The sequence below is a fragment of the Balaenoptera ricei genome, chromosome X (genome assembly GCF_028023285.1).
Source record: "Balaenoptera ricei isolate mBalRic1 chromosome X, mBalRic1.hap2, whole genome shotgun sequence".
Taxonomy (NCBI): Eukaryota; Metazoa; Chordata; class Mammalia; order Artiodactyla; family Balaenopteridae; genus Balaenoptera; species Balaenoptera ricei.
Window position 1 is genome coordinate 132,995,816 of NC_082660.1, and position 23,976 is coordinate 133,019,791.

Consider the following 23,976-nt stretch of genomic DNA (forward strand, 5'->3'; position numbering starts at 1 on the left):
CTCATAGTTTGGTGGTGGGAATACAAAATGGTACAGACATTTTGGACAACAGTTTCTTATAAAGTTATACATACCTTTACCATAAACCCAGCAATCCCACTCTTAAGTATATAATCAAGAGAAATAAAGACATGTCCATTAAAGAAAGCTGTACATGAATATTCATAATAGCTTTATTCATGATTACTAAAAGCTGGAAGCAACCCAAGTGTCCCTCAACCAGTGAATGGTAAACAAATTGAGGTACATCCATACAATGGAATACTAATTAGCAATAAAAACAATTATTGATATATAACAATGTGAATGAATCGCAGAGAACATTGTTCTAAGTGAACTAAGCTAGACCAAAAGTCTACGTACTCTGTTATTCCATTTATATGATATTCTGGAAAAATTAAAACTGCTGGGATAGAAACCAGATCATTGGTTGCCAGGGATCTGATCCAGAGGTGGGAGAAGGCAATTTAACTACAAAGGGGCATGAGAGGACTATTTGGGATAATGGAAAAATTCACTCTCTTGATTATGGTGATTATTACACGACTGTATACATTTATAAAAATGCATAGAAATGTACACTTTAAAAGGATGAATTTTACTGTAAGTAAATTATATTTCAGTAAACAAAAAGACAATTTGAAAATTGGTACAAGCACTATGTTGAAAAAAATCACAATGTAGATCAATGGTTATGGACACTGGAAATTGTCCTTGAATATGTTTAAGTGGGAAAAAAAGTTTGCAAAATAGCAATTAAGGAAAAAACGATGTGTGTGGTTACATACACCCATCCATCCATACATACACATGTGCATATATTTATATATCTGGAAGAAAATACATAAAAATATTCATCGTGGTCATCCATGGGTGTTAGGATCTCTCATTCATTCACTCCCTCTGTGATATGTGGCCTTGGAAAAGACATTTTCCCTCTTTTGACCTTAATTTTTTCATTAGCAAGGTGACAGAACTGTACTAACATATTTCCGTCTCAGGGCCTTTGTACTTGCTCTTCTTCCCTCACTGTTCCCTTGGCCTGGGACATGGCTTGGCTCATAGCCACACAGCAGGAGGCGAGCGGCAGGCAAGCGAGCGAGTGAGCGAAGCTTCATCTGTATTTACAGCTGGTACAGGTCCATGGCCTGGGGGTTGGGGACCCCTGTTCTAGCGGGACAAACAGACAATAAGCATAATACATATATAAGACAATGTTGGGCAGTGATAACTGCCATGAAGAAGATATAAAACAGGGTAAGGACACTGAGAGTGATGGGGGTTTTTGCAGTCCGTGACCTGTTAGGAACCGGGCCACACAGCAAGAGGTGAGTGGTGGGTGAGAGAGTGACGGTTCATCTGTATTTACAGCTGCTCCCCATCATTCGCATTACTGCCTGAGCTCCGCCTCAAGTCAGATCAGCTGCCGCATTAGATTCTCATAGGAGCGCGAACCCTACTGTGAACTGCACATGGGAGGGATCTAGGTTGCGCCCTCCTTATGAGAATCTAATGCCTGATGATCTGAGGTGGAGCTGAGGCAGTGATGCTAGCGCTGGGGAGCGGCTGCAAATACAGATTATCATTAGCAGAGAGGTTTGACTGCACGGAGACCATAATAAATCAGTTGCTTGCAGATTCATATCAAAACCCTGTCAGTGAGTGGCAAGTGAAAATAAGCTCAGGGCTCCCACTGATTCTGCATTATGGTGAGTTATATAATTACTTCATTATCTATTACAATGTGATAATAATAGAAATAAAGTGCACAGTAAATGTAATGCGCTCGAATCATCCCCAAACCATCCCCCCACCCCCACCCCGGTCCGTGGAAAAACTGTCTTCCACGAAACCGGTCCCTGGTGACAAAAAGATGGGGACCGCTGTGCTAGAATATGAACTCCGTGAAGAAAGAACTTGTTTGTTTTCTTCACTGCTGTTTCCCAAGCACCGAGAACAACGCAGGCACGTAGTAGGTGCTCAATAAATACTTATTGAATAGTTGGCTGACTATATCTTCCGAGGGATCCTTCTAAAATCTGTCACCTCCTCCAAAATGTTCACGATCTTAAGGAACTTACAATCCAATTGCAGGGACACAATGCAAAAGTGAAACGGCTACCACCTGTGTCACCATGAGCAGCACTGAAACAGAAGGAGGGGGAAGAGTTGAGTCAGGAAGCAAAGAGGGGACTTGGAATTGGCAAAGTGACTTTTGAGGATAGCCTTTGTGTGTCTGGGGTGTGGGGATGCCAACGAGGGGGACTCTTGTGATAAATCCTGCCCTCAGAATATGCCTTGACCTTACAACTCTTTCAGGAGTCATTCCTCTGAGAAACGCAGGAAACACTCTCTGAATCCTGCACAGCCGAAACTTCTGTAGTTCATGCATCACTGCAAATTCAGGACACGCCCAGTCTGTTCCACCAGCCTTCCCAGGTAAGAGGAAGCCCAGCTCAAGAAAAAAGTGATGCGGTCCCATGGGAGTGGCAAGGCTAGAGCCAAGCTTCCTACTGCAGGCCTTCATTAGCTAAGATGCTGAAGGGCTTTGGCTCCCCCAGCCACCTCTGTGCCAGCTGCCAGGGTCATGTTTGCTCCACAGAGGCCCATCAGCTGCCAGACTTGGCCACAAGTGTCTACCCTGCTGTGCTGGCCATGGCCCCGGTTCCTTGCCTGCTTCTGTGCCTTCTGTAACTCAGCAGCAACTCAAGGCACTTGGTCTCCAAGAGTTCTCTCTGGAAGGATCGCCTCCCCAAAAGATGCTTCTGGGCGCAAGCAACCCTGGGGCCCTTAGTGAGGGTTAGAAAAACTGCGAGATGGCCAGCCCCAAGCTGCAGATTCAAGCTGATGCAGTTACTACACAAGTCTCTCCATGAGGCCCATAATGACCATCATCTCTAAAGTTGCAATCCCTACCTGCCTACTCCCAACTTCTCTTACCTGATGTTTATTATTTATCATTATTTCTTGTACATCATTTATCATTTCCTAATGCAATTTCCTTTGTTGTTGTTGCTGTTAATTGTTCATCTCCCTCTACTAGGATTTAAGTTCAATAAGGGCAAAGATTTTCATCGGTTTTGTTCACTGATGTATATACTCACAGTGCCTAAAATAATTGCCACTGCTTAAATAGAGCTTACTATGCGCCAAGCCAGGTTTTAAGCACTCAGTATCAATTAAATCGTTTATAATCCTCACAAGAACCTATGAGGAAGGTGCTATTATGTTCCCCATTTTACTGATTAAGCAACTGAGGAACAGAGAAGTCAAGTAACTTGTCCAAGGTCACATAGCTAGCAAGTGACAGAATTGGTATTTGAACCCAGGCTTACCCATAACCGCTAGGGTGCTCCACCAAAGAACGAAACAAAACAGCGCCTTGTATGAAGTAGGCACTCCATAAGTGAATGAATGATTGAATCAATGAATGGAACTGTGAAGTGTTCCCCCTCGTGTGGAAAATCTGGTCTTCCATTCCACCACCGCCACCATCACGCGTGTCTCTCCCCAGGAAGCTCTCAGGACAATGAAAGCCTATGTGTTTTCTCAACAGCCCTGCCTCCATCCCTCCTTCTCAGCATCCCTTCCTCCCCTCCTTTCCTCTGTGCTCAATAAATGAACAATGGGAAGGGAGGTCTGAGCGAGGGAGAGAGACGCGATACCCAGTACACCAGCGCTGATCCAGGAGCAGACTGACGCAGAGCAGATCGAGGTGAGTGCCGAAGAAGGGGACATCTCGGATGGTGGGGATGAAGAACTAGGTCTTGACATTGAAAACTGCTTTACTGAAGAGGTGGCATTTTGGCTGAACTATTAAAGATGAGTGGGATTTCCAGATTATCAGTGAGAAGTGCATTCCGAGCCCCCAAGGCTGTTGGAATTGTAAACTGGGGACAGAAGTTTCCACCTTCCACCGAGGGTGGTGGGGTGGGAGAGAGAGAGACTAGGCTTTGTGAGCCGTGTTTGTCAGCGAGGGAAGAGGTGCCCAGGGTCTGCCCCGAGTTGAGGAACAGAGGGACCTGTTCAGTGTTGGCTGACACCCCTCCTCTACAGGGATGACGTCTTTCCTTGAGCTTCCAAGTCACACCTGAGGGAGGTACGGGCTGGTGTTCTTGGTCCTGTCACATCACAGGGACCCATAGGGTGATCTTCCCCAACAGGGCCTCCCCCTTCCTTTCTTTTATGCCTCCTTTCCTGCTCTCTCCCATCTGTCCACTCAATCTCATTTCCAGTTCCCGTGTATATCACCATCTTACCTGCAGCCACCTCTGCATCTCATTTGGGCCCCGCCGCCTTGCCTGGGTGGTGGCAAAGACTGATCTCTGGACCCACTCTGCCCTCGCCTTGCTGGGCTCGTGGTCAAGCAGGCAAGCAGCAAGGCTCTGGTAGGTTCCAACTATGTGCCAGGACTTGGGCCAGGGAAGCCATTCCCCTCCCCTCAGCCCCGTGGCCTGTGCCTTGGCTTCACCATCTGGGAAATGAAAGGGTTGGATTCTGTGATCTTGAAAGTTCCTTCCAGCTGCAACTTTCTAGGGGAGTATTTGAATGCCCTCCTTTTGAAGCTCCGAGTTCTGTAGGGAAATGATTACCATAAAAATGTTTCCAGGTTGGTGCACTGGCTTCTGTCAGGGCCTCACTGTTTGACAACCACTGTGCAGACTTAAGTGATATTTACACACAAGAATGTTTTACTGTGGGACGCCATCATTACCCCAATGTCAGGGGCCAAGGATAACACCCCATTACAGGCCTTCCCTGTTACATGAAGAAAGAAAGATTCATTCACTCATTCAGCTAAGCCCAACTGTGTACACAAATCTGTAGTAGGTGCTATAAAAAATAGGCCTGATCTCACCAAGGGCTCAGACAACACAAAATCATCCGATCTGGGGAGGAAGGGACTACTCATCTAAGAGCACCCACCCTCCACTTCCACCTCCACCCCAGGGGAAGAGCCCACCAAGGGGGCAGATGCTTGCATGCAGCAGCTCTAATAGTCTGACAGGTAGAAAGCGATCCTTGAGGATGAGAGGAAGCAAACTCCCCATGGCTTCTGCCCTTGGATCCTAGGTCTCTACCTGCTCCGCTCTGTACTCCCTACTCATTTCATCTCCCTTCCCTGTGAAAGCCCTTCAAACACCTGAAGACAGAGCTCTTCCCGTCCTTTTCTTCCTCAGGCTACATGGCCTGTTCCTGCAGCCATTCCTCAGGTGCTACCAGTGTGCGAGAGGCTTACCACCCACTGTACTGACTCTCTGCTCTCATTCCTTTGAAGCAGCTTCCGATGTTTCATCCTGGGAATCTCTCTTGCGGCAGATCACAAAGCTGTCCGTGGAACAAAGAGATGCCTTGGCTCTTAGAAAAGAACTTAACGCTCTCAAAAAACAGATGAATCTCCAACTGCCACCTTTCTTCACGTATCCTGGAAAGCTAACTGGATATGCCTTTAGTCCCACCCATATCTAGTTCAGACATTGACCGATGGGGAAGTGAAGAGACTTGCTTAAGGGCACACAGGAGTCGCAGACAGAGTTGCACGTGGCCCCCAGCTCTTTTTGCCCCCAGCCCAGTTCTCTGTCTCCTGTGCCACATCAGGGCTTTGCAGTTTATCCAGTGACTACTACACCTGCTTGGTCATCAGATCCTCATAACAGACCATCTCCAGATGAAGTAAACGAATGCCCAGAAAGGGATATCGACTTGTGTGTGGTCCCACAGCAAGGAAGTGACAGAGGAACCCAGATTCAAGTGCAGGTCCTTGGCGTCAAGTCTAGTTCTTGCCACCGTAACCCAGTTGTTTCCCCCACTGGCTCTTGTGTGTTGGCCTTGTGGACACAGAGGTGAGATGCCACAGTGACCAATGTGGGGATACACATTTGGCTCTAAAAATCCACCTGGGACAGGACAGAGAAGACCTGCAGAGAGATGATTTGAGGCCCTTGTTGACAGTGAGATGAATGTGTTTCAGCAGTGAAATGTGGTCAGCAACAAGTGTTGGCAAGGTTAATAGGAGGCCACCATCCACAGGCTACTTATGGAGGCAAGAACAAAAGTTTGGCCGTCTTGGGAGGCACTGAGCTCCTCGTTTCTGGAAGGGGAAATAGAGGCTGAATGACCACTTGGCAGCTTGCAGTTCTAGGAAGGATTTCTTTTGTGATGGTGTGAGCCTCCATTGCCTCACACATTTCCAGAGGCAATGTTTGCTCTAACTTGTCTCGTGGGGCTCAGGGCCTTTTTTAAGAGGAAAGATAGGAATGGTGGCTGTCTTGGCCAGGCTCTAGGACAGGTGGAAAGCCAGATGCCAGTGCCATGTGTCCAGATAAAGTGTGTGACACCAATGTCAAGGTGGCACTCCTAAAGGAAAGTGGGTGGTGGGTTGCTGCCAGGCTGCCTTCTTAGAGCAGAACTTCCCAGGCGAAAGTTCTTTTAAATATCATTCTCCTGCAGTCAGATCTCAGCCTGACCTGGAATCAGAGGACTGAGCATACAACTTCTCCAAATCAGGATTTCCAAAAGAGCCGCAGTTTTGTGGTGCAAATTTTGGCCTTCTTGGTTGACAGGGCCAGGGATGGACCCACCTGGACAGGCCTCTCCAGGAAGCTGGTTCCTCTCTCACCCCCTCTGGCTTCCTCAGGCCTGAAGTACCAACTTGTCCCCCAGAAGGGGGTGCTGGACATAATTCCTTGCAAGAAAACCTAGATTCCCTGGGGCTTTACACAATGAGTTGCTCAGAGCCTGGAGGGTGGGAGGCCACGTGGGGAGGCACGAAAATTGGCCCTTAAATATTTCAAGTGCTCTGGGTCAGCTCTGTACTCTAAGGACTCTTAGGGGAATTGTTTTGGGAACAGATCTTGTAAATTCTTATTCTTCTGGCTTTAATATTCTCAGAGCAGAGTTTAGGGAGCAGAGAAGCAGATAGAGGGTGGGAGGGGGGAAGCCAGAGAGGTGGGCCTAGCAGGATTCTCAGTGCAGCTCTGACTGAGGGCACATGTTCAAGGCAGTAGAGAGATGAAAAAGCCACCAGCCATGCTCTCCTCTCCCCCACTAGTGTACAGTCTAGTGGGGATGACTAGAAGCCCAAGGACACTAATAGGTGACAGAAGATGTCAACTGAAAAAAAAAAGTGCAACCTAAAAGTTGCAAAATTATGTGTTATTTGGGGACCTTACTGAGGACTACAGCCAGGTAAACAGCCTCTCAGCTCAGAGGAACTGTTCCAAAGAGGTAAGGGAGGAGCCAGGATACGTAGGAATTTTTGCCAAAAAAAAAAATAGTGTAGTTGAACATCAAAAGATTACTGTTAATCACAAAAACCAGACATCTCAAGTTAATCAATTTAGTGCTTTTCCGTGTATGGGAAGATGCAAGAGTCTAAGCTCATTGAAATTATTCCTTGGATATGCATCTTAACTATCAAAGACCAGTATCCTGTTTTTCTCCATCCTGAATGCCCCTCAGGGCTCCCAGGTGGAGGTGGCTACAGCAGCTGATGGCTTGATAGCCGGCAGCATTTTCTTGTCCACAGCAAGATCGCAAACTATCACGTAGGCCAGAAGTGCCACAGGGGATACTGAAAGGAGAGATGGCACTTGGGAGGTGGCAGAAATGGGGGCAGTGTCACTTCAGGTGGGGACATGGAAGGTTTCGATCCATGACCGGCTTGTTTTGGATATCCTACAAAGTGGTCCAATGTGTTTGTGTTGGGGTGAGGGGAGAGCACACTGGAGAGGTGGGTGTCTTGGGGCCACGTGGGGCCAGCCCTGACCTGGGAGCCGAGGGAGCCAGCAAATGTATTATATATAAATGTTTTTAATGAGTTTTGTTAACCGTAGGGTGGAGCTTATTTCTGTTTTCTTCAAGGCTTAGTTCTTAAGACGCCACGCTGTGCAAAGATCCCTTCAGAAAGTATGGGTTGGTGTTTCAAGTATGGCTGTTCCTCTGCAACCCCATCACGGGCCACACAAAGGGGGATTTGGGCGGGGGGAGGGTGTTATGGTTTTGAGTCAGTAAAGCAAATTGGGGATTGTTGTCAAATTGAACTTTGTGGGAACTCCCTGGTGGTCCAGTGGTTAGGGCTCCGTGCTTTCACTGCCAGATGGGGGTTCCATCCCTGGTGGGGGAACTAAGATCCCCAAAGCCACACAGCGTGGCCAAAACCAAAATAAAACAAGCAAAAAAAATTGTACTTTGGGTGTACACTTTCCATGTCACTGGGTTTATACTACCGAGTATAAAACGATACAGTGGAAAACAAATTATTAGAAGAATTAGGAAATATGAATTCTCTAATCCCATCACTGATCCAGTGGATTTGAAGCAAGTCATTTCCCAACTTTAGCTCTCACTTTCCTCAACTAAAATGAAAGGGCCTGACTGGGGCTCTTTCAGTTTGAGAATCATTTTCCGATTCACAGGGGGAAGACTGGAGGTGCTAGTTCCGGATGCCTCCGTAATGACCACGCCCCTTGACATGCCATTTCATTCCCATGGCAACAGCTCTGTTTGGGCTCCACTGGCCTCTAGCTCTTTAGCAGCTGCTGCAGGTCGGAGGTTTCAGGACTTTGTCCAGGGGCCACAGGGGTGGCTAATTTCTGTCTCTCTCTTACAGTTTCTGAGTTTATGCTAAAAGTTCTCTCTCCATTTACTGTGAGGTGAGCTCACAGTAAATCCTGGTAGAGTGTAGAATTCAGCAAGAAAAAGAGGTACAGAGGTTTAGTTTATATGAAACGCTGATATGCAAATAAGATTAGCCAGGCATTTTGTCCCCCCTCAAATCTCATTTATGAATGGTTCTTGATTGAGTTATCACACAACTGCCCCAGAGGCTGCTAAAGTGCCATCCTGGGAGGCAAGAATTGAGCTACAGGATATATGTGTGCCTCCTGATAAGTCCCTTCCAGACCAGTTTCCTCATCTGTACAAGGAAGAGTTTAGAATACTGTTATGGGCTGAATTGTGTGCCCCCCTCCATCCCAAGTTCATATGTCAAATTCCTAACCCCCAGTACCTCAGAATGTGACCTTACTTGGAAATAGGGTCATTGTAGTTGTAATTGGTTAAGATAAGGTCATACTGGAGTAGGCTGGGGGGGGGGTCCCTAATTCAATATGACTGGTGTCCTTATAAAAAGGAAAACTTTGGATACAGATACAGACACAGGGAGAACGCCACGTGAAGAGAAATACAGACATCAGGGGGATGCGCCTACAAAACAAGGCTCACCAAACATTGCCAGCAAACCACCAGAAGCTAGGGGAGAGGCACAGAACAGATTCGCCTTCATCACCCTCAGAAAGAACCACACTTGCTGCCACCTTGATCTCAGACTTCTATCCTCCAGAACTACGTGACAATAAATGTCTGCTGTTTAAGCCACTCACTTTGTGGTATGTCGTTATGGCAGCCCTAGCAAGCTAATACAACTACATCACTGATTCCCCATCTTTTCACTACCAAGAATCCCTTTGCTCTTTGTCCTTTTGTGGACTCCATTTATTTAACAGATATTTATTGAGCACCTACTATATGCCAGGCCCTTCTCTAGTCATTGGAGATACACAAAGTCAAAAAGCAAAGATCCCTCCCTCTTGTGTTCATTCTATGTTTTAAAACATTTAGTTGGCCAAGTATAGTATAGTTTATTTTAGTTTAGTAATAATTTGGGTATTTTCTCATGAGATAACCAGGATTACCTCATCAGTGTGATATAATTAGTGCCAAAATCAAATGAAGGTGATGTTTTTAAGTAGCTGTTGATCCCTTATGGCAAGTAAATACATTCAATTCATTAGGTTTCTAAAAATATTAAAAATTGTCAGAACCCCCTTTACTACATTTATGGATCCCTAGGGGTTCAAGGACCTCATCACAAGGTGATTAGCTAGAGCAGGGGTCCTCAAAATTTTCCTGGGAAGGGCCAGATAGTAAATACTTTAGGCTTTGTGGCCCATACAGTCTCTGTCACAAACAACTACACAATGCTGTCATTGTAGCATGACAGCAGCCATAGGCAATACAAAAGAATGAGCATGGCTGGGTTCCAATAAAATTTTATTTATGGACACTGAAATCTGAATTTCATGTAGTTTTCTCGTGTGACGAAATGTTATTCTTCTTTTGATTTTTTTTTAACCATTTGAAAACGGAAAGACCTCTCTTAACTCATGCGCTGTAGAAAAACAGGTGGCAGGCACGCTGGAGATATTTGGCCGGCTGGCCAGTTTGCTGACCCATGAGCTTAGATTCTCTCTAATTCTGCTCTAGTTCTGGCATTAGGTGGTTCTTATACCCCAAAGGGTCTAGGTGAGGACCGGTGAGGGATTACAAATTTAGTAATTTGAACTCAGACCCGGGCTTCCTGCTTTCCGGTCCGCGGCCCCTAACACTGCTCTAAGCTGCTGGTTTAGTCGTGATTTCAGATGTGGTCTTTGTATCCATGTGGTGCAGAAAATAGATGTGCGGTCAGCGGCCCTTTCCAGGCGTTGACCATGTAAGGGCTGTCCTCTTATTAGCAGCCAGTGGCAACCTAATTTTGTCAAGCCTGACCCTAGGCTTACGCACCCTTTTCGTTTATATATCTCTCGGGTTGCGCAGCCCGGGAGGCCCATCTGTCCCTTACTATTTGAGTCCCTGTTGTCTCATTGGCAGCTTTCTGAGCAGCTGCAAAATGTTTTTAACTTTAAGTGGAAGCTGGGATCACCAGCGTCTGGCCTGGAACAGTCTCTCTCAGCAAGGGCTCTTTCAGCTCTGACATTCCCTAGCTTTACGGACTCGGTGAGTGTTAAACTAACTCCTCCCAGCTTCCCACGGCTGGACTTTCACTGGGGGCAATAATTAATGAGGCGTTTACTCAAGGACTGGGGAATAATGTGCACTACTTTTTTGTGTTGTTGTTGTCGTCGGAAACTGCTTGGTTGCCTAGCACCCCAGCCGTCTGCCTGGTCTTCCTTCCTCGCAGATCATCTGTTCCAGTCGCCTCGCAACCACAGCTCGGCGACAGGGGCCGGAACGGGGACGAGAAGTGCTCGCGCGCGCTCAGGGGGCGCCCGCAGCACCGCCCTCCCCGGAAGAACATGCTGCGAGGCAAGTCCCGGCTCAACGTGGAGTGGCTGGGGTACTCGCCCGGCCTGCTCCTGGAGCGCAAGCCTCTCTTGGCAGGGCGCACGCCCCGCAGCCCCGGCCGGTAAGTCACGTGAACGCTCGCGACCGCGCCTGCGCCTGCGCCTGCGCCGGCGTCACCTCGGCGCGCCGCGCCTGCGCGCTGCGGCCCACCGCCCGGCGCTCGCCGGCACTTCCGGCGCGGTGCGCCTCGACCGGTCTCCCGCGGAGCCGATTAAGCGCGGACGCCGAGCCCAGCCCGCCTCTGAGCACCTGCTGCGGGCGTGGCGACGCCATGGAGCGTTTTGATAAAGCGGCGCTGAACGCGGTGCAGCCGTGCGACTTCAGGTAGTCCGGGGCAGGGCCGGGGTCGGGCGGGGGCCTGGAGCACGAGGCGGACCGGCCCTGGCCGGGAGCGGGACAGGAGGGAAGGCCCGGGCCGACCGGGCTGACCTGCGGTGGGTGGGCGTGAGGTCTGGACCCTCGGGGCCGGAGCTGCGGGCTACAGGAGAGAGGGGAAGTGGGTTGGAACTTGCAGCGTCTGCACGCCCGGCCCCTACCCTTCGCTCGGGAGCAAGGGACCCGGGGTCTTGGGGGATAGTTCGGGGGGCCTTCAGCTCCTGTTTCTGGCCTAGCACCACTTCTCGCTGTTGTCTATATTGCGATCTTGCTGTCTGCAGTCTTTTTCCCCGCTGCAGGGTGAGCTCCCTGAGGACAGGAACCTGGCCTTCTCCGTCTCCGTGTCCCCCACAGGGCCTGCATCGTCGGGGCTTAATAAATGTTTGCTGTACGCATGAACGAATGGAAGGGAGAAAGGGCTCTCCCTGATTTGAGTCTTCTTCACTTGGGGAGTCAGTAGGATGGGGGCTGGTGGCCGAGTAGAGGGAACCTGAGGAGAGAGCGGGTGGTTCTTGATACCTCACGAGGCCAGAGGATGGGGAGGGTTTTAGCCGCCATTCAGTGTGTGCCAGGCTCAGCTTAGGTGCTTTGTTACATACATTATCAGAATTAAGAAAGTGCTTAGTTTCCTGATTTTTAAAAACGATGAAGTTGACTCAGAATAAGTGACTTGCCCAAGATCACACGGTTAGGTCACACAATTAATAAGTGTTGAAGCTGGCAGTTGTCCAAGCCCACTGACTCCAAAGCCCGTGATCTTTGGAGTCCCGTGATCTTTTTCACTCTCACAATGGCAATGTAGCTGTTTGTTTATTTTTTTTATTACTGTCTAGTAGTGACGCTACCAACAGGTATTTTTATTAAGTTCACTTAGAATACAGTATAGCCTTCCTAGACTGATTCTAGTGTTTCCTAATGGAATTTGCAGTGAAATCTACTTGCAGTGGAAGTCTTGCTTGCCATCTAAAAGGGAACATGGTAAGCTCTATCTGCTTAATGTTTGCTGCAGAAGTTTATATGAAGTGGGTAAACTCTAGATGGTTTTAAGAGTGGGGACACAGTAAGGTTCATCCTGAATTATTTGTTTCGTGTGAGGCCAGTTCTAATTCTGAATGTTCTCATTCTTCATTTCTAACAAGTCTCAGTAACACCCGATCAGACACATAGGAGAAATCAGTTGAATGACATCAGTAGCTTTGTTTTAGAATAAATCACAGGTTATACCCAAGCTGGCAAGGAGAAAATGTCCTATAAACACAAGAGGAAGTTTGAAAACTAGTTTTCAAAAGTTTGTATGCTTAACTTTGTACTTAGTCCTATATTTGTGAGACTGAAAGTCAAATTTTTGGAGCTTGAGGTAAAGAGAGAGGTGAGAAGGAGTTGGAGATAAGCTACAAATTGTTAAGATATGCTATGTGTAGAGTGCGTGGGGCTAGAAATTAACATGCAGAAAAGATGCTGTTCGCGTGGTAGGATCATAGGTGATTTTGTGTGCTTTAAAACAGTTTTATGGTATTATATCATCTTTTCTGTAGTAAACTTTTCTCAAAGCCAGGCCAGATAATAGATATTCAAGAGATGATCTAAAGAACAGGAGAACCGGTTAACCTTCCCTTTCTCTAGGTTCTCAAGCTTTGTTTCTTTATCAGGTTAGATGATCTGAATTTTGCACACCAAAAACACATACTTTATTTTATTTTATTTTATTTAAGTATTTATTTTTCTCACACACACACACACACACACACACTGTATTTTATTTTTACAAGAGATAAATAAACTGACACCAAGCACTGTAAATGGATGACCACAACAAAAGCAACAATGATTGCAATTACCAAACACGAAACACACTCATACTATGTCATAATATTGACATTCAGTCCAATAATCCTCCATTGTAACAGCTCCTTTACTTTGCAGTGAAAATTGATTTGTATGTTTTTTGCCTCTGAGTCCTTGTGGGATTTTTTTTTTATTCAAACAGAAAGTCACAAAAATTATAATCATCCTCATCAGTTCACTCAGTCCCATGTAATTAATGTTTTTTTTCATCTTGATCTTTTGTTAGCACTTTTATGAATTCATCAGTTTTCCATTAGAGTTCTGAAAATGCTTATTCATTCAGTTCAGCAGTATAGTCAGTTACCAGAAACCTGTACTTGTCAGAGTCTTTTCCATGAATTCCTTGAAGATGAAACCCTTTTATAGGAACATTTTTGCAAAAGCATCAGAGTACACCCAGAACTGTCTGTAATGACAAAAGACTTAAAAATGACCACGGTTAAAGATTTGATGAAAGTTCATAATGCAATTGACAAGGAAATTTAGTTACTTCTGAGATATACATTTTAAAGTAATAACTAGAATTATGATTTACAACATTATACAAGAACATATAAGATTTTTAGAAATTTCATGTAATGTCTGAAACATTTATATTAACATATTTCCATACAAATAACCCAAAGAAAGTTTAGTATTAGTTGTTTTTTTTTGTTTGTTTGTTTATACTGCAGGTTCTTATTAGTCATCAATTTTATACACATCAGTGTATACATGTCAATCCCAATCCCCCAATTCAGCACACCACCATCCCCACCCCACTGCGGTTTTCCCCCCTTGGTGTCCATATGAAAAACACATACTTTAACTCCCCAAAGAAACACCATGAAGGTCAAGTTTTTTGTTGGGGTCCACAAAAGAATTGGCCAAATACCGACTTTATGTATGTATGTATGTATTAATTTTTTATACAATTTTTAAAGGGTTACACTCCATACGTAGTTATTACAAAATATTGGCTACATTCCCCGTGTTGTACAATACATCCTTGTAGCCTATCTACACAATAGTTTGTACCTCCCACTCCCCTTCCCCTGTATTGCACCTCCCACCCTCCCCACTGGTAACCACTAGTTTGTTCTGTATATCTGTGAATCTGCCTCTTTTTTGTTATTTTCACTAGTGTGTTGTATTTTTTAGATTCCACGTGTAAGTGGTATCATACAGTCTCTGACTTATTTCACTTAGCATAACGCCTTCCAAGTCCATCCACGTTGCTGCAAATGGCAAAATTTCGTTCTTTATGGCTGAGTAGTGTTCCATTATACGTATGTATTGATATGTTTGTGTCTGTGTGTGTGTGTATACATATATATATCGTATCTCCTTTGTCCATTCATCTGTTGATGGATACTTAGGTTGCTTCTGTATCTTGGTAATTGTAAATAATGCTGCTGTGAACATTGGGGTGCATGTATCTTTTCAAATTAGTGTTTTTGTTTTCTTTGGATATGACTTTTTGTATTTTTTTATATAGAACTCCTGCAGACACTCATATTATTCATGAACATTACACAATAAATTTTTCTAAAATTTTTCTGTTAGGAAACAGTGTAAGGGAGCTTATGTATGTTAGATGAGAATGTATAGCTCAGTGATCACCAAAGTGGGATGTATTAAAAGATGATTCATTGAAGTATGGAAAGAAAATAGTAGAATTTCTGCATAAATTAAAATTTTTTTAACCTTATCCTTTTTAGTGTCTGTTTTTGCATGTGTTTTATATTTTAAAGGATGCATGAGTAATATGTGTATAGATAATTTATTTTAAAAATCATTATGCCTGTATGGGGGTATGTGCTCAAAACTTTTATTTAATGATGGATTGCACAGTCAAAAAAGTTTGTAGACCACTGGTATAAACGTGAAATGTTCCCTTCCTTTGTGGCCTGCCAGAAGCCTCTCCTGTAATGGTATACACAATTATAAGAACTCCTTTGCCTGGATTGTCTAGGGGTACAGAGGAATGTGCAGGACTGGCTAGGACACAAGCTATCATGTTAAGTGCTGTAACAACAGGCATGAACTAAGTGTGGTTGGATCCCAGAGCGATGAATCGTTCCAGCTGGCATAATCAGGAAAGGTGCCTAGAAGAGAGGTTATTCTGGGGGGACCTTGAAGGCTGGGCTGTATTCTTCCTAGAGATATAGATAAAAACGAACCTCTTGCTGAGTATTACCAGAAAGAATTAAGTTCAAGTGTTGACTACGAGCATAAAGTTAGACGTGTGTTAAGGTTGTAGGGGAGCAGCACTTGCCACCCCGAAGTGTCTCTTTGGTGTGCAGATTATTTCAAACTGAAAACAGTCAAGGCCCAAAAGACTCAGGAAGAAACGTTGACCTTCCCCTTAATCGCCTACAAAAATTTAGATAGAGGGCCTGTTCCTGGAAGAGAGCTATCACCAGAGATACCTGCAAAGAATATGGGCCAGGTGTGGGGGAAATGGGGCATAGAGACCGGAGTCCACTTTGTGTCCCATAGACTGCATGGCCTAGCAAACACTTGTTTACCAAACATTTGCTTTGCCATCTTCATGTGAATTGCCTTCTTCCCCTTTGAAGTCCCCAACCCCTACCCGCAACATCCTCTTTTGTCTTTAGCTGAAGATGGTATTTAAGGCGAGGGTTTCGGCCATTTTGGCGAGTTACTCAGTTCTCCTGGGTCTCTTGCACGTATACATGTTACTCAACTTTGATTTTTCTCCTGTTAATATGTCTCATGTCAATTTAATTCTTAGAACAGCCGGAAGAACCCAGGAGGGTAGAGGAAAATTTCTTCCTCCCTGACAAGGTAGTGTGAGGATGGTTAGATTTAAGGACTTTATCTAAAGGTTAAAAGCTGTAGGGCTTACTGCGTTTAAACGTAATGTAATGTGTGAGGTGGTATGTTTGAGGTATGTGTGTGTCCAGGGTTGCTGGAAGCTTACTGCGGCTTCACTGTCAGTGTGCTGCTCATTTGTGACAGTGCATTAGGACAAATGCTGACGTATATCTACTTATCAGTAAAACAACATTAAGGAATATTTGAAAGTGGGGAAATAACTTTATTATTGTGTATTAATCTGGAGTCCTTTTTCATGTGCACACATTTTTAACATAATTGGAATAGTTAGTATACATCAGGGGTTGGCAAAGTTTTTCTGGAAAGGGCCAGTTAGTAAATATTTTAGGTTTTGAGGGCCATGTGGTCTGGCGCCACCACTAAGCTCTCCCTCTGTAGCTCCATGAAGTCTTAGGTGATGCATAGACAAGCGGGTGTGGCTATAATGTTTACATTGCTAATGTTTTAAGTAACAGTTTATCTGACTTGTTTTTCTTTAAGCATATAATTTTAAAAGCTTAATTGCATTCTTCAGAATCATTTTATTGTATTCTGGAACAAAACTTTTCCCATTGCAATATTTCCATTGATTTTAAAATAGTCTGGAAGAGTAGAATTCACTGAACGAAAAGTGTTTTGATATCAAACTTTTAATGCATCCATGTTGTGAAGGCCGTCTAAGTTGTACTCTAGCTATTTAATTACAAAGAAATTTGAGTAAGTTTCCTTCAGCTGCATTCAGATTGTTCTAGGCTCCTATTTCTTTGGAGATTCTCAAACCTTGTCTGTACTGGATTCAGCTAGCCACTGATAGGATGCTTTGTGAAGGGACGTTCATTAGTTGTTTTCTGTGTATCTTCTCCCTTGCTACCTCCATTGTGAATTCTGTAAATCGTGTACAGTTGCATAGCACTTGGGAGATTACAGACCACTTTTTTGCACTTTATGCTTCCTTTCACACTGGATCTGCTGCTGGATTTCTAGGATCTTCTAATTTTGAGCCCCTGGCACTGCCCCTTCTTCCTCTCGCCACTGCTTTCAAGGCAGGGGCAGTGTTCCCAGCATCTTTTCTGTGGGTATTTATAGCATTTATGGACACAAGAGTAGTTGGAAATGGCTGTGCAGGCTCTGATTTTCTCTTTGTTTACTTTATTCCAGAAATGAAAGTTCATTAGCATCCACTCTGAAGACGCTCCTGTTCTTCACAGCTTTAATGATCACTGTACCTATTGGGTTATATTTCACGACTAAATCTTATGTTTTTGAAGGTAATCCTAGACCATAAAACAAGACATTTTCTCCCTTAACTATATTTGAGATTCTGTGCTTTTATGACTTCTTTATATCTTTAAACTGGGTATTCTTAATTTTGCTTCTTCTGTTTTGCTTTTCAAAAATCACGTTGCATGAAATGAACTTTCATCACTCAGTTATTTCAGTTTGACGTCATATTTGCTTATGGTTTTCTGTGGAATAGCTTGCAGATCCTTTCTTTTAACAGCCCTTTGAGAGCAAGAGTTGCCTGACATGGAAGGAGGAATTTGGGGGAATGTACCTTTGGTGGAAGACATTGGAAGGAAGAGAAAATAAAGCTCCCTTTTTTAATGTCAGAGTCCTTAGATGAAGTGATCAATTGTGGTTTTCATTCAAAATAATGTTCTTCTTGTGTAGAAGGTATTCAAATCTTTAAGTGAATACTTGATTTATCACTGTGCAAAGCATTCCTTTTTAATTGTCTGACTAGTTAAATATATAGCTAATAAAAATTAGTATGCTTTGTTTTTTGTATTTTGATACATTTTGGAATAAAATGGAAACTTTTTTTCTCTCGATAGGCGCCTTTGGGATGTCCAATAGGGACAGCTATTTTTATGCTGCTATTGTTGCAGTGGTCGCCGTCCACGTGGTGCTGGCCCTCTTTGTTTATGTGGCCTGGAATGAAGGTTCACGGCAGTGGCGTGAAGGCAAACAGGATTAAAGTGAACATCACCTTTTAATAGCATTAAATTGATTTTTTTAAAATGGTAAATGCATTTGGGGTATTGATGATTTTAATAAAGTTGAAAGAACATGTTAAAATCAATCTTATGGAATCACGTTTGACTAGTGTAAATTTTGATCCTTCTAAAACAATGGTTTGTATCATCAGTTTTAACTGTATGAGCCTCTCATTTGCAAATGAGAATTTGGAAAAGTTAAATTGGTTACAAATAAGTATGTGAAATTAGTTACACATTATTCTGGGAAGAATTTGATTATCTTACAACAAAACAATATTTTATAGCATTTCGTCTTTTGGTTGGCTTTGAGTTTTACTCCTCTGGATATATCCAGATGTACATAGTGGAGCAAATCTAAACTTTATTTTTCGCTGGAACACTTTTCCTAACTATCATGAAAATACCAGGTCATTGGATTTGGGGTTGTAAATGCGTATTGGAAATTGCTTAAATTGTGGACACTGGAATTAATCTGAATGTCACTGAGAAATTTTGCATAAAGTGTAATCCCTCGTCAATAGAAATCTTTCATTACATTATTTCATGGGGAAACTAGGCTGAATCACACCCATTCATGTAAAAGGACTGGGTTTATTGCAGAATGCAGACAGCAAAGCAAAGAGAACTACCTGCCTAGGCACCCAGCCTACTCCCTAAAGGCCCCTTGCAGGCCAGCCTCCTGCTTTCAGACAAACTCTGTAACAGTCTGCTTTGCTCTGGTCATTCAACAATGAACTTAACGCTTTAATTACAAGGTTGTGTAAACTCCCTTTAAATTTCTTTTTCCTACTTTTTAATAATGTATATGAATGAATTTACATTTAAACGTGTTGATTTTTGCATACTTAGGGAGTGTAAACAATCCTGAAAATAGATTATTTTTATCATCCAGGAAGTATTCTTGGAATTTCTAGTCTAGTCTTTTAAATCAGTGCCGTTATATCCCAGATACATCGATAGGTAATGTATCTAAGTTAGATAATCCTTGAGGTCCTTTCTGATAGAAAAAGACCCTGTGGTTTTACTTTCGTATCCTTGGTCTGTGTTCTTTCTAGCCACTTGGTACTTACTTGTGTGCAATCTAAAAACACACCCCCAAAAAGTGCATATTAAAACAGGAAGAAAATTTAAATTCCCTGTAATGTTGCCACCTGGAGATATCCACTATTTTGGTTTACATCCTGTGTGCATTTCTTACTGCTAGTTTGATACTAAAAGTTTGGTTTAAGTTCAAATTCTGCCAATTTTACCTGGCGGCTATTTGCATTTTTTCAGATGAGTGATTATTGGCCGTTTTCTTAAAAAAAGCACATTCTACCTTTACTCTTTTTTTTTTAAAATAGTAATAGCTTTCATTTATTGAGTCTTTTTTTTTAACATCTTTATTGGAGTATAATTGCTTTACAATGGTGTGTTAGTTTCTGCTTTCTAACAAAGTGAATCAGTTATACATATGTCCCCATATCTCTTCCCTCTTGCATCTCCCTCCCTCCCACCCTCCCTATCCCACCCCTCTAGGTGGTCATAAAGCACCGAGCTGATCTCCCTGTGCTATGCGGCTGCTTCCCACTAGCTATCTATTTTACGTTTGGTAGTATATATATGTCCATGCCACTGTCTCACTTTGTCCCAGCTTACCCTTCCCCTTCCCCTTCCCCGTATCCTCAAGTCCATTCTCTAGTAGGTTACTCTTTTAACTAGATATCTCATTGTACAAATTTCCTGTCATTGATTATCCCTAATACAATGGCGCTTGCTGTGAGTGTTTGCCATTACTGATTTTGTTTGTTCACCCCTACTTTTGATGTTGTGGAACTGGACTAAAGGAGTAGAGAGGTAGTTAGGCATAAAAGCAGAGAAGGCATTTGTGTTTATTTAATTGTTGAGAAGAAATAAAAGATGATTACTGTAGGACAATTTTTTATCCTTGCTTATAGTTAAATGTTATCTAGAGCTGAAATGTCTTAAGTAGTTATTCTAAATGTAAAATGTTTTCTTAAAAAGACTACAGTTTTGGTATAAAATTGTACAAATTTAATATGAAATTATAGGATACTCCCGATTGAGTCTAGTGTACTGTATGGTAGATTTCTAGATGGTCCCCTCTTTAGATGCCTTGTTGTACTTAGAATTTGTCCACCTAATTTCTTTTTCTATAATGTCAAGGTTTTTCTTGTACTTTTGGGATCTTATGCTATTTGTAAAACGTTAATGTCCAGTGTTGGATTGTTTTGTTTGATTTCAGACATTTGCTGAGTAGATAACATGGGTGTGTTTCTGCAAGTATTTAAACCGGGGATTCATGCAAAAGCAGATGTAATTTCCTCTTGGAAAAGGTACCCAGCATTTGAAAGTTAGAATCGGGTGCTAAGGTTGATGTTTGGGGTTATTACAATATAGACTTGTTTTCACACCAGTTAATATTTTCTTAGGGTTTTAACTGTTAACTGAGTAGTTTGCTGCTGTTGAAATAACATGGTATTTGACAAATAGATTTATTTTTCAAGATGTCTCAGTGATTTCCTCTTGTACAATGTATATACTTCAGGATGTATAGAAAGGAAAGCTACAATTGAGCCCTTATATAAATGTTATACGGTAGGAATATGTTCACTGTTGTTTGAAAACTGATTGTAAGAATAACCTCAATTAGGGAGTGTAACTTGAAGTGTCAGTACGGGCTACTGATTTAACACATGACCTTCTTCACCTCACCTCCCATTTTGCCCCCCAGAATATAATCTTTATTCTCATTGTGCTAAAAAATGAAAAGTCTGCTGTAGAATGCATCTGATGTCATTAGCTCTTCAAGTGGATACCATTTTCCATGTGACAGCAGAATTCAGTTTTGAATTGCTGAAGAAATTTAAACCCTCCATAAAAAAGAAAAAAAAAAAAAAACCAACCTGTGTTTCATGGGAATCTAACAGAAATATACTGTAAGATTATTTTCATCATAAAGATCTCATCAGCTTTGCCCAAAAAGCAACTGCTTGACTTGTTTGGTGTTTATTTTCTGTTTTTGTATAAATTTTATATATACAGCTAGAGTACCCAAGGAGACCAGTAAAAACAGTTAAACAGATAGGGTGTACCCAAGGAAAGATGAAAGCTGAAGGTACATGAGACAAAGAATTTATATCCTGTTTTAAATGTATCTAGTGTATATTTCTTGTCTGCAGACAAGTTCATGTTTATTGTTTTATTTATGCTCAAGTGAAGTTGTAGATTGTTGGTAGGCCATTTTAGAAATGGGTTGTCTGTGGTACAAGTGGATTCACGCAGCCTCTGCTCTTCCATTTAAGATAGGGTTTGCAAGAGCTGGCCTGAAGCAGCACACTCACAACTTGACAAGATTTCTTTTTCCTTTTTGTAGGGGGGAGGGTCACCTGAGAAAATAAATTATTTTCAGGGACTTTGGGAACCTAACGGTAAATATTACATGTAACCTGTGAACAGATTAAGCCTTCATATATTCATTAAAGTACTCTGGAATTCCTCAACTTACCATCACTCCTGGCCACACTTTCCTTGCCTGTTTTGTTGCTACGTGTGCTTGAAAGTAATATCTGCGTTCCTTTGAAGATGTTCTATAGGTCATATTTGTCAGTTACAGACTAGTCTTCCTTTTTCTCAAGTTCAGTGAAATCTCACTGAACAGTAATAATAGCAATAGCTAACATCTGCACAGCACCTTACAGTTTGCAGAAAACGTTCACATTTTCTCGTTTTTTTTGCATAGTGAACCTGTTATGAGATTTCTCTTGACCTTGATGCTAAAAGTGTTAGAATCTTTGAAGTCGCTAGAGTCACTGAATATGCTGTAGTCTTGAATAGCGCCCTGACAAGGGGCAGATTTTAGATGCGCTACCTTGAAAGCTGCGTGTAATTATCAAAATGGGGGGCTTGAGTTCTTTACCCACTTGAATCAGATTTACTTTTGTGAGTGATGTTTTTCTAACTGTTATCTGGATGGATTTTGTATTCATTATATTCTAACCTGTAACTTGTATAAATTTACCGTCTGTTGTCATTAAAAAAGTGTTCGTAATTACACTTTGATGTCTCCTGGTTAAATTAATAGTTAAGTTTATTAACCTCCTCATTGTTTTTACATTTGTTTGCCTCTCTGTTTATACCGTATAGAATCTGAATAGAGCTGTCAAGGGTAAGCTTTTATGCAGTAAATGTAGGCCAGAGATGCTCAAATGGGTGGGGGCTGTGAGGGATGTTGAGACTGGAAGGGCCGTGCTGGGCCCGACAGAATTGGTATAGGTAGCAGTGGGGAAAAGAAAGCAGCTCCTTGCCTTGTGCCTTAAAAAAAAAAAAATCATTTGGGGGCGAATGGGCTTCAAATACCACTGAAGGAGTGAGGGTGGGAAATACCTGTGGCTAATTAAAGACAGGGATAGTCAGTTCCTGGCAGTGTCCAGCACGCCACTCCCTCATGGCAGTGCCCTGTTTCCTCTGTCCTCTAGGCCACTTGTGGATTGTACAGTTGACCCTTGAACAGCACGGGTTTGAACTGCATGGGTCCACTTATTTACGGATTTTCTCAGTAGTGAATACTACAGTGCTACACAATCTGGTCGGTTGAAGCTGCAGATGGGGAGTGTGGAGTTAGAGGATTTCCCACTGTGGGGAGGGTCGGTGTCCCTAATCCCCGCTGGTTCAAGGGTCAGCTGTACTCATTCCAGCTCCTTGCTGCACTTTGGAGGGTTCCAGCTAGTTCTCATTAATAAATAATATCCACTCCAAAAAAAGATTTGAGACATCTTAGTATCAAAATGTACAGGTTACGTACAATTGTATTTATATACAAAAGTACAGATTGTAAAATGTCCAGGGAACTCAGGAGACAGGTAATGACAATGCAGAAACCACTGGAGTCACCTTGTGGGATTGAGTGCCCAGACCTGACCCAAACCTGAGTCAGAACCTCGGGGTGGTGGGGCCTGGAAATATATACTTATAACAGGTTGTGCTCTGATGCAGCCGGTTTGAGAACCACTGCTAGAGATGGAGAATTATACATGGATATTTTTAATGCTGGACTTGAAGATGTTTGTATAAAGCAGGCCTGAAATGGCAGGCACTTTATTAGGCAAAGGTAGAATCCTGTGTAATGCTATATTGAAGGTTTAGTTTAAAATCAAAATTTACGGGCTCCTTGACCATCCATATTGACTTTGCTTCACTATTAATGAACTATGTTAACCGAAAACTGTAGTACAGGAAACAGCCCACTTGGAGACAGCTTAGGTGTGCCAAGAAATGGCCACTGCTGCTCCTCTGATGCCTTCACCTTATTTGGAATCCTCACCGCTGTGGTCTTTGGAGAGAGGCAAAACCTAACCCAGGAGTTCAAGTGAATTTGGTCTGAACAGTAAAGGAAGTAGTGGAGAAAACCAGGAGGGTTTCCTAGGCATATCTGCTCCATTAATAGTATGACTCCCCTGCCCCCAAATAGTTTTCCTCGCATCGCTGACATCTTTCCACTTCATTTCACGCACACCCTGCTGTTTTGCCCATTAAAGATGCATTTAGGTTAATCCTCGTAGAAAATACAGGATTTGGGTGGAGAGCAGCTCACATCCTGGCGACTCAGTTGCTGCGTCCCTTCAAAGGAGCATCGCGCTACCCTGAGGGAATGCATGCTAGAGATGAAACTCCCTGTATCCTTTTGCTTCTCACCATCTTCCCTGCCTGGGTCTGGACCAGCTTCACTCCTCTAACTGCTCCTGTAGTCATTTCGCCACAAAGCAGCTAGAAGGTTTCTTCCTTTAAGAATCTTCGATCGATCGGGCATGCC

The 23,976-nt window shown here is 43.1% G+C and overlaps 1 protein-coding gene across 3 annotated transcripts; it reads left to right on the plus strand.

Annotated features, from left to right (window-relative positions):
* Window positions 1-10,594: 10,594 nt before the first annotated feature.
* VMA21 (vacuolar ATPase assembly factor VMA21) lies at window positions 10,595-22,220 on the plus strand. Of its 3 annotated transcripts, none has more exons than XM_059911004.1 (4): window positions 10,595-10,776; window positions 10,925-11,185; window positions 17,323-17,432; window positions 18,000-22,220. In XM_059911004.1, the coding sequence occupies exons 2-4, from the start codon at window positions 11,076-11,078 to the stop codon at window positions 18,140-18,142; spliced, it is 363 nt and encodes a 120-aa protein (XP_059766987.1). In that variant the 5' UTR covers window positions 10,595-10,776; window positions 10,925-11,075; the 3' UTR covers window positions 18,143-22,220. The 3 variants fall into 3 exon arrangements, with proteins under 3 accessions (XP_059766987.1, XP_059766986.1, XP_059766988.1); XM_059911003.1 differs by having other exon boundaries at window positions 10,961-11,185; XM_059911005.1 differs by lacking the exons at window positions 10,595-10,776; window positions 10,925-11,185 and adding an exon at window positions 11,275-11,448.
* Window positions 22,221-23,976: the final 1,756 nt, after the last annotated feature.